This window comes from Coregonus clupeaformis, chromosome 14 (assembly GCF_020615455.1).
Source record: "Coregonus clupeaformis isolate EN_2021a chromosome 14, ASM2061545v1, whole genome shotgun sequence".
Classification (NCBI taxonomy): Eukaryota; Metazoa; Chordata; class Actinopteri; order Salmoniformes; family Salmonidae; genus Coregonus; species Coregonus clupeaformis.
Genome location: NC_059205.1, coordinates 3216126 through 3230165, shown reverse-complemented (window position 1 = coordinate 3230165; position 14040 = coordinate 3216126). Strand labels below are relative to the sequence as shown.

The 14040-nt window shown below is 49.2% G+C and overlaps 1 protein-coding gene across 1 annotated transcript in view; it reads right to left on the bottom strand.

Moving 5' to 3' along the window:
* The window catches only part of LOC121581392 (dnaJ homolog subfamily B member 4-like), a 5338-nt gene extending 3492 nt beyond the window's left edge, over positions 1-1846 (bottom strand). Inside the window, exons 1-2 of the mRNA XM_045224876.1 lie at positions 1161-1846; positions 1-188 (exon numbers count right to left, since the gene is read on the bottom strand). The exon at positions 1-188 is cut by the window's left edge and continues 420 nt beyond it. Coding sequence (XP_045080811.1) covers positions 1-188; positions 1161-1371 — 399 coding nt within the window. The 5' untranslated portion in view covers positions 1372-1846. The remainder of the gene's footprint in view (positions 189-1160) is intronic.
* Positions 1847-14040: the final 12194 nt, after the last annotated feature.

Here is a 14040-nt window from a genome sequence, read left to right as displayed (position 1 = left end):
GTCCTCGTCGTCCCCGCCGCCCGGGCCGCGCCCGTTGGCCTTGCGGCCGAAGAACATCTCGAAGGGGTTGGCGCCGCCGAAGAAGGTGGCGAAGGTGGCGTGGGGGTCACCGTGGAACGTGTAGGAGGTGAAGTTGCTGCCCTGTCCGTCTGGATCGCTGCCGGGGCCACCGCCTCCTCCTTTGAGACCTGAGGGACAACAGGGGGAACAAGGATACTGAAGTCATCAACAGTTCAGATAATGATGATAACCTATGTTTTGATGGGGGGGGACACTGAAGTCATCAACAGTTCAGATAATGATGATAACCTATGTTTTGATGGGGGGGACACTGGAGTCATCAACAGTTCAGATAATGATGATAACCTATGTTTTGATGGGGGGGACACACTGAAGTCATCAACAGTTCAAATAATATAGATGTACTGCACCAGACATGGGTCAAATATCTTTTAAATCCTTGAGCTGTGCTTGAGTTTGCCCGGTATAATAGAACCAATTGAATAGTCCCAAAAGTGCAACCTCCTAAATCAACTGCTCTGAACGTATCGTGTCTGTGATCTGTACAGTCACAGAATAACCATGCAGACTGTACCACACAGGGAAAGGGTTGCAATCCTACATTGATGCTGCTCCGGTCAAACAGTAAATTAATCTGCCACAGGGGGCAGGTCAGTGGATTCTTCCCACCATGGCAAATCGGCTCTTTCCCAACTGCTATTTGAAAGGGATTTATGATGCCTTCGGCTAGTAACATTACCCATGTTTGACGTGTTCAATATCAATTAATGTAATTGACAGTAGCCTAAAACTAATACAATCTGACATATACTGTATTTCTGACCAACCAAGAGCCATGTCTGCATATTATGGGCTGTATGCCACCCTGACAACAGGGGGAAATGTCTGCTTATTGTCTTATTATTATCATACATTGTATGACTAAATAAAAATGAGTGAACTGCTGTGGTCTCCTCTAACCAGTGGGGGTCAAATGTCGGTCTGTATGACTTGTATAATGGCCAATTCTATTATACGCACAGCAATATTTTCTGCCGTGTGCTAAATTATGGAGTGGATGAAATGACAGGAAACCCGGGCATTAATAAAAAATCAGAATAAAATGACCACAATGAAAGGTGGAGAGTGTCATATCCTACCTTCTTCTCCATACTGATCATATATCTCTCTTTTCTTCGGATCACTGAGGACTTCATATGCCTCGGCGATCTCCTTAAATTTCTCCTCGGCGTTGGCCGCCTTGTTTTTGTCCGGGTGCCATTTCAGAGCCTGCTTTTTGTATGCCTTTTTAATGTCCTCTTCAGCCGCTCCTTTCACTATCCCCAGGATTTTATAATAATCTTTCCCCATAGTTCCCCCGAAGCGGCCCCGCGCAGTAGCTGAAGAGAACCCGCAGCTGTTCTACGGAAGCTGTCTGTCAGTCTGATAGGAAAATATATCCAGGAGAGGAGAGCCCAGAGAGAGACCCCTCTGAGGAAGCTGCCTGTCAGTCTGATAGGAAAATATATCCAGGAGAGGAGAGACCAGAGAGAGACCCCTCTGAGGAAGCTGATATGGCGGCAAGCGAAAAAACCTAACCGCTGCTCTCTGCCACTCACAAACAACAATAGCTAGACACGGAGACAGTTGAACAGTGAGAAGCTAGAGAGAGAGGGATGTGATGTAGCGATGTTCAGAGTGGTTATTCAGCGCTGTGGATCCTGGGTTATTTATCCACCACCCTCCCCGGATAGACTCCATTTAAATAGCTGTGTCTCCCTCCCCTGCGTCCGACCCACCGGCCCGCGTTGCTCGCTGTAATCCAGGGGCTCATTCTAGAACCTAAATGCTGCTGAGGCACGTCATTTCCCATATTAGGCAAAGATTCCGTTTTTTTCCGTTTTTTTATTCTGTTTAAACACCCATCCACATGGAATTGACATCCCAACCTGAGTGGAAAAACATGGTAGCCTACAGAAAATAGTAATTACATTGTAACAGCCGTGACAGGTTATTATAAGCCCTATAGTAAAGGGCTGTGGTTTGGTTAGACGAGGACAAGACAGGGAGTCAGTGTAATTTCAATGGAGAAATAGCCTCAATTTGGTGCCTTTCTGTTCAAATCATCAGCTGTGGAGAGGAGGGGATCCACATCCAGAGGATAGGCCTCCTGTCCAGGCTTACAGCCAACACTTGAGCCTGACACTAACTTCTGGCCAATAGGCTTACTAACCCTAAACCCTAAACCCTAAACCCTAAACCCTAACCCACACAGACCCACTGACTGTCCTCCGGTACGAGCAGAGGTAGACAGATCTACATGACCTCTGGCTCATACTATGAGTCTTGCATCCCAAATGGCACACTAGTCCCTATATAGTGCACTGCTGGTCTAAAGTAGTGCACTATATAGGGAATAGGGTGCCATTCTCTGGTCTAAAGTAGTGCACTATATAGGGAATAGGGTGCCATTCTCTGGTCTAAAGTAGTGCACTATATAGGGAATATGGTGCCATTCTCTGGTCTAAAGTAGTGCACTACATAGGGAATAGGGTAGTATTCTCTGGTCTAAAGTAGTGCACTATATAGGGAATAGGGTGCCATTCTCTGGTCTAAAGTAGTGCACTATATAGGGAATAGGGTGCCATTCTCTGGTCTAAAGTAGTGCACTATGTAGGAATAGGGTGCCATTCTCTGGTCTAAAGTAGTGCACTATATAGGGAATAGGGTGCCATTCTCTGGTCTAAAGTAGTGCACTATACTCGGGAATAGGGTGCCATTCTCTGGTCTAAAGTAGTGTACTATATAGGGAATAGGGTGCCATTCTCTGGTCTAAAGTAGTGCACTATATAGGGAATAGGGTGCCATTATCTGGTCTAAAGTAGTGCACTATATAGGGAATAGGGTGCCATTCTCTGGTCTAAGTAGTGCACTATATAGGGAATAGGGTGCCATTCTCTGGTCTAAAGTAGTGCACTATATAGGGAATAGGGGTACCATTCTCTGGTCTAAAGTAGTGCACTATATAGGGAATAGGGTACCATTCTCTGGTCTAAAGTAGTGCACTATATAGGGAATAGGGTGTCATTCTATGGTCTAAAGTAGTGCACTATATAGGGAATAGGGTGCCATTCTCTGGTCTAAAGTAGTGCACTATATAGGGAATATGGTGCCATTCTCTGGTCTAAAGTTGTCACAGTTCCCTCAGCCAGAACCCAGAAGCAGACCAGGACAAGGAGAGTTGAACGAAAGTGAGGGTTTATTCAGGTATAACAAAAGGTGCAGAATAATCCAGGGACAGAGCGGGCGGCGTGGGTGAGTAGTTGGGGGTGCAGTACTTGGTCCAGTGATGGCTCGGCAGCCGCCGACCATCAGGCAGAGGTGGGGTGAAGGTTCCGGACGTGAGACTGCAGGTGGAACAAAAACGGAGGTAAGGACACAAAAACTCGACAAAGTACAAAACAACAAAAACTCACGCTAGAACTCAAAACTGATTCACAGATACACCTACTGTTCATGGCTAACGATCCGGCAGGAACTGGATGTTTGGCCCGAGCCTAAAAAGGGTGATGATGAGGGCCAGGTGTGCAGATTGCTGACGGGATGCAGGTGCGGAAAACAAGAGAGCTCCCCGGAGCGTTCCCGAACCCTCGGGAAACTGGAGACTACGAAACACAAAAACTAGTCACCAGACAGGACCCGACTCAGACTGCCGGGATCGTTACAAAAGTAGAGCACTTATATAGGGAATAGGGTGCCATTCTCTGTGTCACGGTTTCTGCCGAGGCTGCTGCTTCTCCTTGTTCGGGCAGCTTCTGCTGTCGTCGTCCCGGAGTACTAGCTGCCACCGTTCGTTGTTTCTGTGTGTGTTTGGTTTGGTCTAATTTGTTACACCTGTTGCTCATTTTGTCTTGATTATGTGTCCTTTAAGTTCTCGTTGTTTCTGTCTTGTGATTGTGTGTAGTTGTTCTATGTCAGCTGGTGTTGCCCGTCAGTTTAAGCTCTACTGTTTATTAGAGAGTCCGCACGTTGTGCGTTTGCTGTACTTTTACGCGGAGTGCGTATTTTGTCCTTGTTCTTCCAGCTCGTTCTGTAGCCGTTATTTTTCTGTGGACTTTATTAAAGTATTTTGGACTTGCATCTGCATCCTGCAATTGATTCCACACCACACCTACGCCCGTCCCTGACAGAACTACACACCACTTCATGGAATCAGCAGGAGCAGCAGCAGCGACCGAGTCATGGGAGGAGCGCGTCCACGGACAGGATGACAGGATAGCCCAGATCACCAACGCATTACAAGGAGTAATGAATACCCTGCATCGCCTGGAGACCAGTTGGGCACCCGCGCCTCCTCCCACATTACCACCAGCACCGGTCAGTCCCTTTGTCACGCTCCGGAACCCAGTGGGATTCGGCTCTCGCTCCCGAGGGCGTATGATGGTACCGCTGCCGGGTGTCAAGGTTTCCTCCTACAAGTAGAACTCTACCTCTCCACCGTACACCCGGTGCCCTCGGGACACAGAGCGTTTCCGCCCTCATCTCCTGTCTCACCGGCAAGGCGTTGCAGGTGGGCCTACGCCGAATGGAGAGAATAGACCCCGCGACGATCACCTATGGGAGTTCTCCCTCGCTTCAGGGCTGTATTCGACCATCCACCTGAGGAAGGCGGCGGGAGGCGTCTATTCTACCTCCACGGCTTCACTGTGTTCCTACTAGCGGCAGGCGCAGGTGAATCCCCTCATACCACTTCGCTCATCCTCCGTCTTGAGTTGCCTCCCTCTTTGACCGTTGTTGACTGCTCTTCCGCCTCGACCTGCTGCCCTCACGCGGGCTCCTGGGTGAGTCTCCATTCCACCCTCCACACCTCCGAGCCTAGTCCGATGGAGCTCGGGGTGCTGGCCCTAGAAGGAGGGGGAAGGAGCCCCAGGGGAACCAACCCTGTACCTACTGTGGCCTGGAGGCACCCTGCGGCCAGGTGCTGGGGGTCTCCTGGGGGCCACACGGGGTCTTCCGGTGAGTAGGCCCCCCACTTCCATCCTGTTTCACCTAACCATACCTGTTTGCTTCCCACGGTTCACCTCTTCCCAGCATAAGGCGCTAGTAGATTCCAGCGCAGCTGGAATTTTATAGATCGGCGATTTTGTGCAGGAGTTAGAGATTCCCCTCCTTCCTGTCATAATCCTTTCCCTGTACATGCTCCTAGAATAGCACGTCCGTTGGATCTTATTAGGTCACAGCTCCCACTTAGGATGGGTGGGGTCTGAACTATTCAGCTATATCTTATAGACTCTCCTTATCCGGTGGTGCTGGGGCTTCCTGTTTCATAATCCCTCTTTTCTTTCGCTCTAGTGGTCTGTCCAGTGTGTAGAGTTCTGCGTTTCGTAGGCACCTCGGTGGAAAGTCCAAACCAACTGTTCCTCGCATTCACATTCCCCCTTGAGGATTTAGCAATTGTGTTTATATACCCTTGTCCACCACATAGACGGGATTGTGCGATGCTCCCGGTAGGAGCTGCGCTTACGCAGAGCCATGTGTATCCTCTTCTAAGAGGAAGGAGCTATGGAGCTTACATGGCGGAGTCTCTGAAAGGGATCCCTCTCTGACCCCTCCCTTCCCCTGCTCCTCGGTTTCTTTTTTGTGAAAAAAGGATGGGAGTTGCGTTGTATTACTGCAGTCTCAATCAATTACTGTGAAATACAGTTATCCACTCCCTCTATTACTATATCTTTTCCCCGGTTCTTCCCAAAATTGGATCTCAGGACGCATACAACTTGTGCGTATTAGGGGGGAGGAGCGAGATGGAGAGACGGCGTTTAGTACCACCTCGGGTCATTACAGTATCTGCGTCATGCCATAGGTTAATGAATGCTCCTTCAGTCTTCATCCTTCTAGATAGATCTTTCGGGATATGCAGGGGCAGGAGTGGTCGTGTACATTGTGACACATTCTAGTGTATTCTTCTCCGGGCCCTTTTGCGAGTTTTGTTTGACATATGTATGTCCAACGAGAAATGTCTGTTTTTCCAGGTCTGTCTCCTTTTTGGTTATCAGTTGTCTGCGGTCAGGGGTTAATGGTTGTGTATCGCCTGCTAATTGCAAACTCAACTACTGTTAAAGGTGCAGCGGTTCTTGGGCTTTGTTCGATTACTACAGGGGGTTTATCTTTTGACAGGTGGCACTCCCTTAACATCTCTACAAAAGGGGAGTCCGGTGCGCTTGCAGTGGTCTGCTGAGGCTATTTTAACTAAACTTTTACCTCGTCGTGCTGCGCATCCGGACCCCAGCTCATTCCAGGTCGAGGTAGGGCGTCTCAAGCCGGCTCAGGCTGTGCTCTCGCGCGATCTGGCACGCGCCCTAAACTCCCCCCTGTGCCTTTTCTCTAAAAGCTCTCCGAGGCGACTAGTTATGACGTGGGGACGGGGAGCTGCTGGCCTGGTCCAGGCCCTAGGTGTGGAGGCATTGGCTTGAGGGCTCACACCCATTCCCTCAGTTTACAACCTCGCCTGGGTTCACATCCGGGCAGCTAGGAGACTAACCCTCGCTTGGCTAGGTGAACATGTTTCTGCCCGGTTGTTTTAAATCACTACATCCCTGGGTCCCAGAGCGGTAAGGCAGATACTCTGTCCGGTATGCCACGAGGGAGGTCCGTTGAGCCCACCACCCATACTCCCCCCCGTCTTGCCTGGTGGCACCGGTGGTGTGGGGAGTCGATTCCGACTCGCGGCGTTGCGTCACGATCCCTAGCCCTCCCACAGTCTCCTGTGGGTCGGCGTATCCCTTCCGCGGGTTCGGATCTTATATATTGATCACCCTCACCCTCCTCTACATCCAGGGATTGGCCGACGGTGCACTGCTTAGCACTAAGTACTGGTGGCCACCGTTAGCCAGGGATGTGAGGGTTTATGTTTCCTCCTGTTCGGTGTGTGCCCAGTGTAAGCACCCAACACCTGCCGGGGTAATCTACAACCCCCTGCCCGTTCCACACTCACCCTGGTCTCACCTCTCGGTGATTTTTTCTTACCTTCCCCTCTCCCAGGGGAAATACCTCCATCCTGAGTCGTTTGATCTTCTCGAAGCCTGTCGTCTCCTTCCCAGCTGCGGTCTTCCCACTTACAGACCGCTAGCACTATTCCTCACGTCTTCCCCATTACGGTACCCGAGGATATAGTGTCTGATCGAGGCCCCCATTTACCTCTCGAGTCTGGAGAGCGTTCATGGAGGCTTGGGGTCTCGGTGAGCCTTACCTCGGGTACCACCCGGAGGGAGCAATGGGCAGGTTGAGGTAAAACCAGATGTGGTATTTCTGGTCGTGTGCCAGGCCGGGAGGTGGGCGGTATGTTCCCTGGCCAATGCCCAAACTCCTCGCCCTCCTCCACCAGCTCCTCCTTTCCATGTGTATTAGGGTACCAGCCGGCTCTGGCACCTTGCATCAGAGCCAGATCGGGGCTCCTGCGGGTGGATGAGTGGGTCCGGCGCTCGGAGGGCGTGGAGCGTTGCTCACTACATCTCCCCATCCTCCATTCCCGATCTCCACCGCCAGTGACGTTACCACCGGGGGATCGGAGTCGTGTCTCTCGACCAGAAACCTGCCCCTCCGCCTGCCCTGCCGAAGTTCTTACTTTAAATTCCTGAGGGGGGGTTGAGCAGGGGGTGTGTTACAGATTACAACTTCCTTGTGATTATAAGATATTAACCCCTCGTTCCATGTGTCTCTCCTCAGGCCGGTGGTAGCTGGTCCACTCTCCAGGACTGTGGATACTGAACTCCTCCACCCCCGCTGACATCGAGGGGCTCCGGCGTCCCACAGTTCGGTCCATCCTGGATTGAGGCCCGGATGGGGGTCTCAATATCTTGTGGAGTGGGAGAGTGCAGTCCGGGGGAGGGTGCTGAGTGCCGATATCTTAACGTCTCTTCTGACTGGTTCCATGTGGTCATCCCACCCCTTCTCCTCCTGATCTCCCAGGCGGTGTCTGGCTGGCGCTCAAGGTACTGTCCCGTTTCTGCCGGCTGCTCCTTCTCCTTGTTCGGGCAGGCTTCGGCGTCGTCGTCCCGGATTACTAGCTCCACTTCGTTGTTTCTGTGTGTTTTGGTTTGTCTGATTTTTTATACCTGTTGCTCATTTGTCTTGATTATGTGTCTTTTTCTCTTGTTTCTGTCTTGTGTTTGTTGTTGTTCTTTCATTTTCCCGTCGTTTTAATCTACTGTTTATTGTCCTTTTTTTCTTGCACTTCTTTCTATTTTGTCCTTATTCTTCCGGCTCGTTCTGTGGCCGTAATTTTTCTCTGACTTTATTAAAAGTATTTTGGACTTGCATCTGCATCCCTGCAATTGATTCCACACCACACCTACTCCCCACATCTGTCTATGTAGCTCACTATATGGAATAGGGTGCCATTCTCTCTCTAAGTAGTCACTATATGGGAATAGGTCCATTCTCTGTTCTAATTCACTTGGGAATAAGGTGCCATTCTCTGTCTAAAGTAGTGCACTACTAGGAATAGGGTGCCATTCTCTGGTCTAATGTAGAGGCACTATATAGGAGAGTAGGGTTTCCATTCTCTGGTCTAAAGTAGTACACTATATAGGATGGTCCATTTTTCATGTCTTCCCGGTAAAGGTTGATAGCCTGATCTAATGAACTATGACCTACCTCCATAAACGCAAGCATTGGTTTGCCCTCAAACAGTTCCTCAATTCGTCAGGGCATGACTCTACAAGGTGTCGAAAGCATTCCCACAGGGATGCTAGCCCATTTCCAGAACAGCCTCAATTCTCGGGGCATGGACTCTACAAGGTGTCGAAACATTCCACATGCTAGCCCATTTCAGAACAGCCTCAATGCATCTGGCATGACTCTACAAGGTCTCGAGAGCATTCCACAGGGATGCTACCCATTTTCAGAACAGCCTCAATTCATCTGGGCACTGGACTCTACAAATTATCGAAAGCATTCCACAGGGATGCTGGCCCATGTTCACTCCAGTGCTTCCCACAGTTCTGTCAAGTTGGCTGGTTATCCATTCCATGGCAATTCAATATTTTGTCTCGCCCATTCACCTTCTGAATGCACACACAATCCGTTTCTCAATTGTCTCGGCAGAAAATAATTATTTAACCTGTCTCCTCCCCTTCATCTACACTGATTGAAGTGGATTTAACAAGTGAAATCAATAAGTGATCAAAGCTTGCACCTGGATTCACCTGGTCAGTCCATGTCATGGAAAGAGCAGGTGTTCTTAATGTTTTGTACACTCAGTGTATATCCTACTATATGACCCCCAGACACTGACCTCTGTCCCCTCCCCTCCCAACTCTCTATCTCTGGACCATTCCAACATGTCAGTGTCTTGATCCTGAAACAATATGACCTCTGATAACAGACAGCGTGAAGCATTAGAACGCCCAGCCTACCTACAGTTGAAGTCGGAGGTTTACATCACCTTAGCCAAATACATTTAAACTCACTTTAATCCTAGTAAAAATTCCTGTTTTAGGTCAGTTAGGATCACCACTTTATTTTAAGAATGTGAAATGTCTGAATAATAGTAGGAATGATTTGATTTCGCTTTTATTTCTTTCATCACATTCCCAGTGGGTCAGAAGTTTACATACACTCAATTAGTATTTGGTAGCATTGCCTTTTAAATTGTTTAACTTGGGTCAAATGTTTCGGGTAGCCTTCCACAAGCTTCCCACAATACGTTGGGTGAATTTTGGCCCATTCCTCCTGACAGAGCTGGTGTAACTGAGTCAGGTTTGTATGCCTCCTTGCTTGCACACGCTTTTTCAGTTCTGCCCACACATTTTCTATAGGATTGAGGTCAGGGCTTTGTGATGGCCACTCCAATACCTTGACTTTGTTGTCCTTAAGCCATTTTGCCACAACTTTGGAAGTATGCTTGGGGTCATTGTCCATTTGGAAGACCCATTTGCGACCAAGCTTTAACTTCCTTACTGATGTCTTGAGATGTTGCTTCAATATATCCACATAATTTTCCTTCCTCATGATACCATCTATTTTGTGAAGTGCACCAGTCCCTCCTGCAGCAAAGCACCCCCACAGCATGATGCTGCCACCCCGTGCTTCTTGGCTGATTTCTTTTGATTTTCCCAGGATGTCAAGCAAAGAGGCACTGAGTTTGAAGGTAGGCCTTGAAATACATCCACAGGTACACCTCCAATTGACTCAAATGATGTCAATTAGCCTATCGAAACTTCTAAAGCCATGAAATCATTTTCTGGAACTTTCCAAGCTGTTTAAAGGCACAGTCAACTTAGTGTACGTAAACTTCTGACCCACTGGAATTGTGATACAGTGAATTATAAATTAAATAATCTGTCTGTAAACAATTGTTGGAAAAATTACTTGTGTCATGCACAAAGTAGATGTCCTAACCGACTTGCCATAACTATAGTTTGTTAATAAGACATTTGTGGAGTGGTTGAAAAACGAGTTTTAATGACTCCAACCTAAGTGTATGTAAACTTCTGACTTCAACTGTACGTCACTGAACAGCGAATTATAGGGAGTTAGATTGGAATGTTTTTTTTGTCAAGGGTCAAGTTGTCAAGTTGCCATGGTCTATTTTTATTTGGGACCTCCCTCATCTGAAATATACTGAACAAAAATATAAACTCAACATGCAACAATTTCAAAGATTTTACTTAGTTACAGTTCATATAAGGAAATCAGTCAATTGAAATAAATTATTTAGGCCCTAAGCTATGGATTTCACATGACTGGGCAGGGGCGCAGCACATGGGTGGGCTTGGCTCTCAAGTGGGTGGGCCTATGCCCTCCCAGGCCCACCCATTACTTACGCCACTGCATGCCAATTGCAGAACTGTATATTGTACACAGGTGTGGAATTGTGTTGTGTGACAAAACTGCACATTTTAGAGTGGCCTTTTATTGTCCCCAGCACAAGGTGCACCTGTGTAATGATCATGCTGTTTAATCAGCTTCTTGATATGCCACACCTGTCAGGTGGATAGATTATCTTGGAAAAGGAGAAATTCTCATTTTACATTTACGTCATTAGCAGACGCTCTTATCCAGAGCGACTTACAGTTAAGTGAGTGCATGCATTTTCATACTGGCCCCCTGGAAATCGAACCCACAACCCTGGCGTTGCAAGCGCCATGCTCTACTAACTGAGCTACAGGACTTGCTTCCATTCAGCCACAAGAGCATTAGTGAGGTTAGGCACTGATGTTGGGCGATGAGGCCTGGCTCGGAGTCGGGCGTTCCAATTCATCCCAAAGGTGTTCGGCGGGGGTTGAGGTCAGGGCTATGTACAGACCAGTCAAGTTCTTCCACACTGATCTTGACAAACCATTTCTGTATGGGCCTCGCTTTGTGCACAGGGGCATTCTCGTGCTAAAACAGGAAGGGCCTTCCCAAACTGTTGCCACATAGTTGGAAGTACAGAATCGTCTAGAATGGGCGGCAGGTAGCATAGTGGTTAAGAGCGTTGTGCCAGTAACCGAAAGGTCGCTGGTTCTAGTCCCCGAGCCGACTAGGTGAAAAATCTGTCGATGTGCCCTTCAGCAAGGCACTTAACCCTAATTGCTCCTGTAAGTCGCTCTGGATAAGAGCGTTTGCAAAATGCCAAAAATGTCAATGTAATTGTATGCTGTAGCATTAAGATTTCCCTTCACTGTAACCAAGGGGCCTAGCCCGAACCATGAAAAACAGCCCCAGACCATTATTCCTCCTCCACCAAACTTTACATTTGGCACTATGCATTGGGGCAGGTAAGCGTTCTCCTGGCATCTGCCAAACCCAGATCGTCTGTCGGACTGCCAGATGGTGAAGCGTTTTCCACTGCTCCAGAGTCCAATGGTGGCCGAACTTTACACCACTCCAGCCGCGGCATTGAGCATGGTGATCTTAGGCTTGTGTGCGGCTGCTCGGGCCATTGAAACACATTTTGGAAGCTCCCGATGGACAGTTCTTGTGCTGGGAAGTTGCTTCCAGAGGGAGTTTGGAACTCAGAAGTGAGTGTTGCAACAGAGGACAGATGATCTTTCTCGCGCTTCAGCACTCGGTGGTCCCGTTCTCTGAGCTTGTGTGTCCGACCACTTTCGCGGCTGAGCTGTTGCTCCTAGATGTTTCCACTTCACAATAACAGCACTTACAGTTGACCGGGGCAGCTCTAGCAGGGGCAGAAATGTGACAAACTGACTTGTTGAAAAGGTGGCATCCTACACGGTGCCACGTTGAAAGTCACTGAGCTCTTCAGTAAGGCCATTCTACTGCCAATGTTTGTCTATGGAGATTGCATGGCTGTGTGCTCGATTTTATACGCCTGTCAGCAACGGGTGTGGCTGAAATAGCCGAATCCACTAATTTGAAGGGGTGTCCACATACGTATTGTATATATAGTGTATATTAGAGTGAGCTATGTGAAGAATCCAGTATATAAATAAATATGTTATAATCTTGTAACGATCCCGGCAGTCTGAGTCGGGTCCTGTCTGTGGACTAGTTTTTCTGCTCGTGATCTCCAGTTTCCCGAGGGTTCTGGAACGCTCCCGGGGAGCTCTCTTGATTTCCGCACCTGCATCCCATCAGCAATCTGCACACCTGGTCCTGATCATCACCCCTTCTTAGGCTCTGGCCTAACATCCATTCCCTGCCGGATGGTAGCCATGAACAGTAGGTTTACCAGAGTATCAGTCTTAGAGCTTCTAGCGTTAGTTTTGTTGTTTGCACCTTGTTGGTTTGTTGTTTACTTACCTCCGTTTTTGTTCCATCTGCAGTCACTCGTCCGGAACCTTCATCCAACCTCTGCCTGGTGGTGCGGCTGCCGGAGCCATGATGGGATCAACCACTGCACCCCCAACAACTAATCAACGCCGCCCGCTCTGTTCCCTGGATTATTCAGCATCACTCTTGAATTTGTAAATAAACACTCACCTTCGTTTCAACTTACCTTGTCCTGGTCTGCTTCTGCGGTTCTGGCTTAGTAAACCGTGACAGAACGATCCGCCAGTAATGAACCCAGCGGACCTGGACTCTGTTCGCCATGCCATTACCCATCAGGAGAAGATGTTGGGCCATCATAGCACGGTACTACAGGAGATCGCGCGTTGTCAGTTCGGAACCTTTCTACCCGGTCTGACGGAGGTCCAGAACCAACGCAAGTTTCGGTGGAGGATCCACTACCGTTTCACCCATCTCGCCTGCCGCTTCTGGAGCTGTGTCCTTCCGTGAAGCCCAAGGTTCCGACGCCTGGATAAATATGAGGGGAGCTGGGAAGATGCCGTTCCTTCCTTAGCAGTGTGGATTAGTGTTCGATCTACAGCCCTACTCTTATGCCACGACAAGGCTAGGATAGCCTTTGTGATTGAGTTGCTGCGTGGTCGAGCGCTGGAGTGGGCTTCAGCCGTTTGGGAACGACAGGATCCCTGCATGGCTTCATACCAGGGGTTCACGGCCCGAGATGAGAGAAGCTCTTCGACCATTCCGTCCGAGGAGGGGACGCAGCTAGGCGCCTGTTTTGCCGCCAAGGAACTCAGCGTGGCTTGACTTCGTGATCGAGTTCAAGACGTTGGCTGTGAGAGTGGGTGGAATGAGGAGTCTCTGCAAGCGGCCTTTTACCAGGGTCTGTCGGAGCAGCTCAAGGATGAGTTGATCTCCTATCCGAGCCTAGTGACCTGGACAGACTTGGTAGCCTTGTCTATTCGGGTGGATAATCGAGTCCGAGAGCCGAAGGGAGGGAGAAGCAATGGGTTCCGTCCAACCGATCAGCTTCTCAGGTTCCAGTCGGGTTCGGGGATTGGATCAGAATACGTCGATCATCGTCCACCACACAGGATTAGTGGAGAGGTTCTGTCTCCCGATTCTGAACCCATGCAAGTGGGGCGGCACGGGTTAACCAAGAGAGGAGCGCCAACACAGACGTAGGACTAACTGTTGCCTCTACTGTGGTGGTTCGGGACATTACCTCGCCACTGGTTCCCGGCGGTCGTCAAACTGCGCGGCTCGCTAAAGTTGGGAGGACTTTTTAGCGAGCCAGTTTCGACCTCTCAA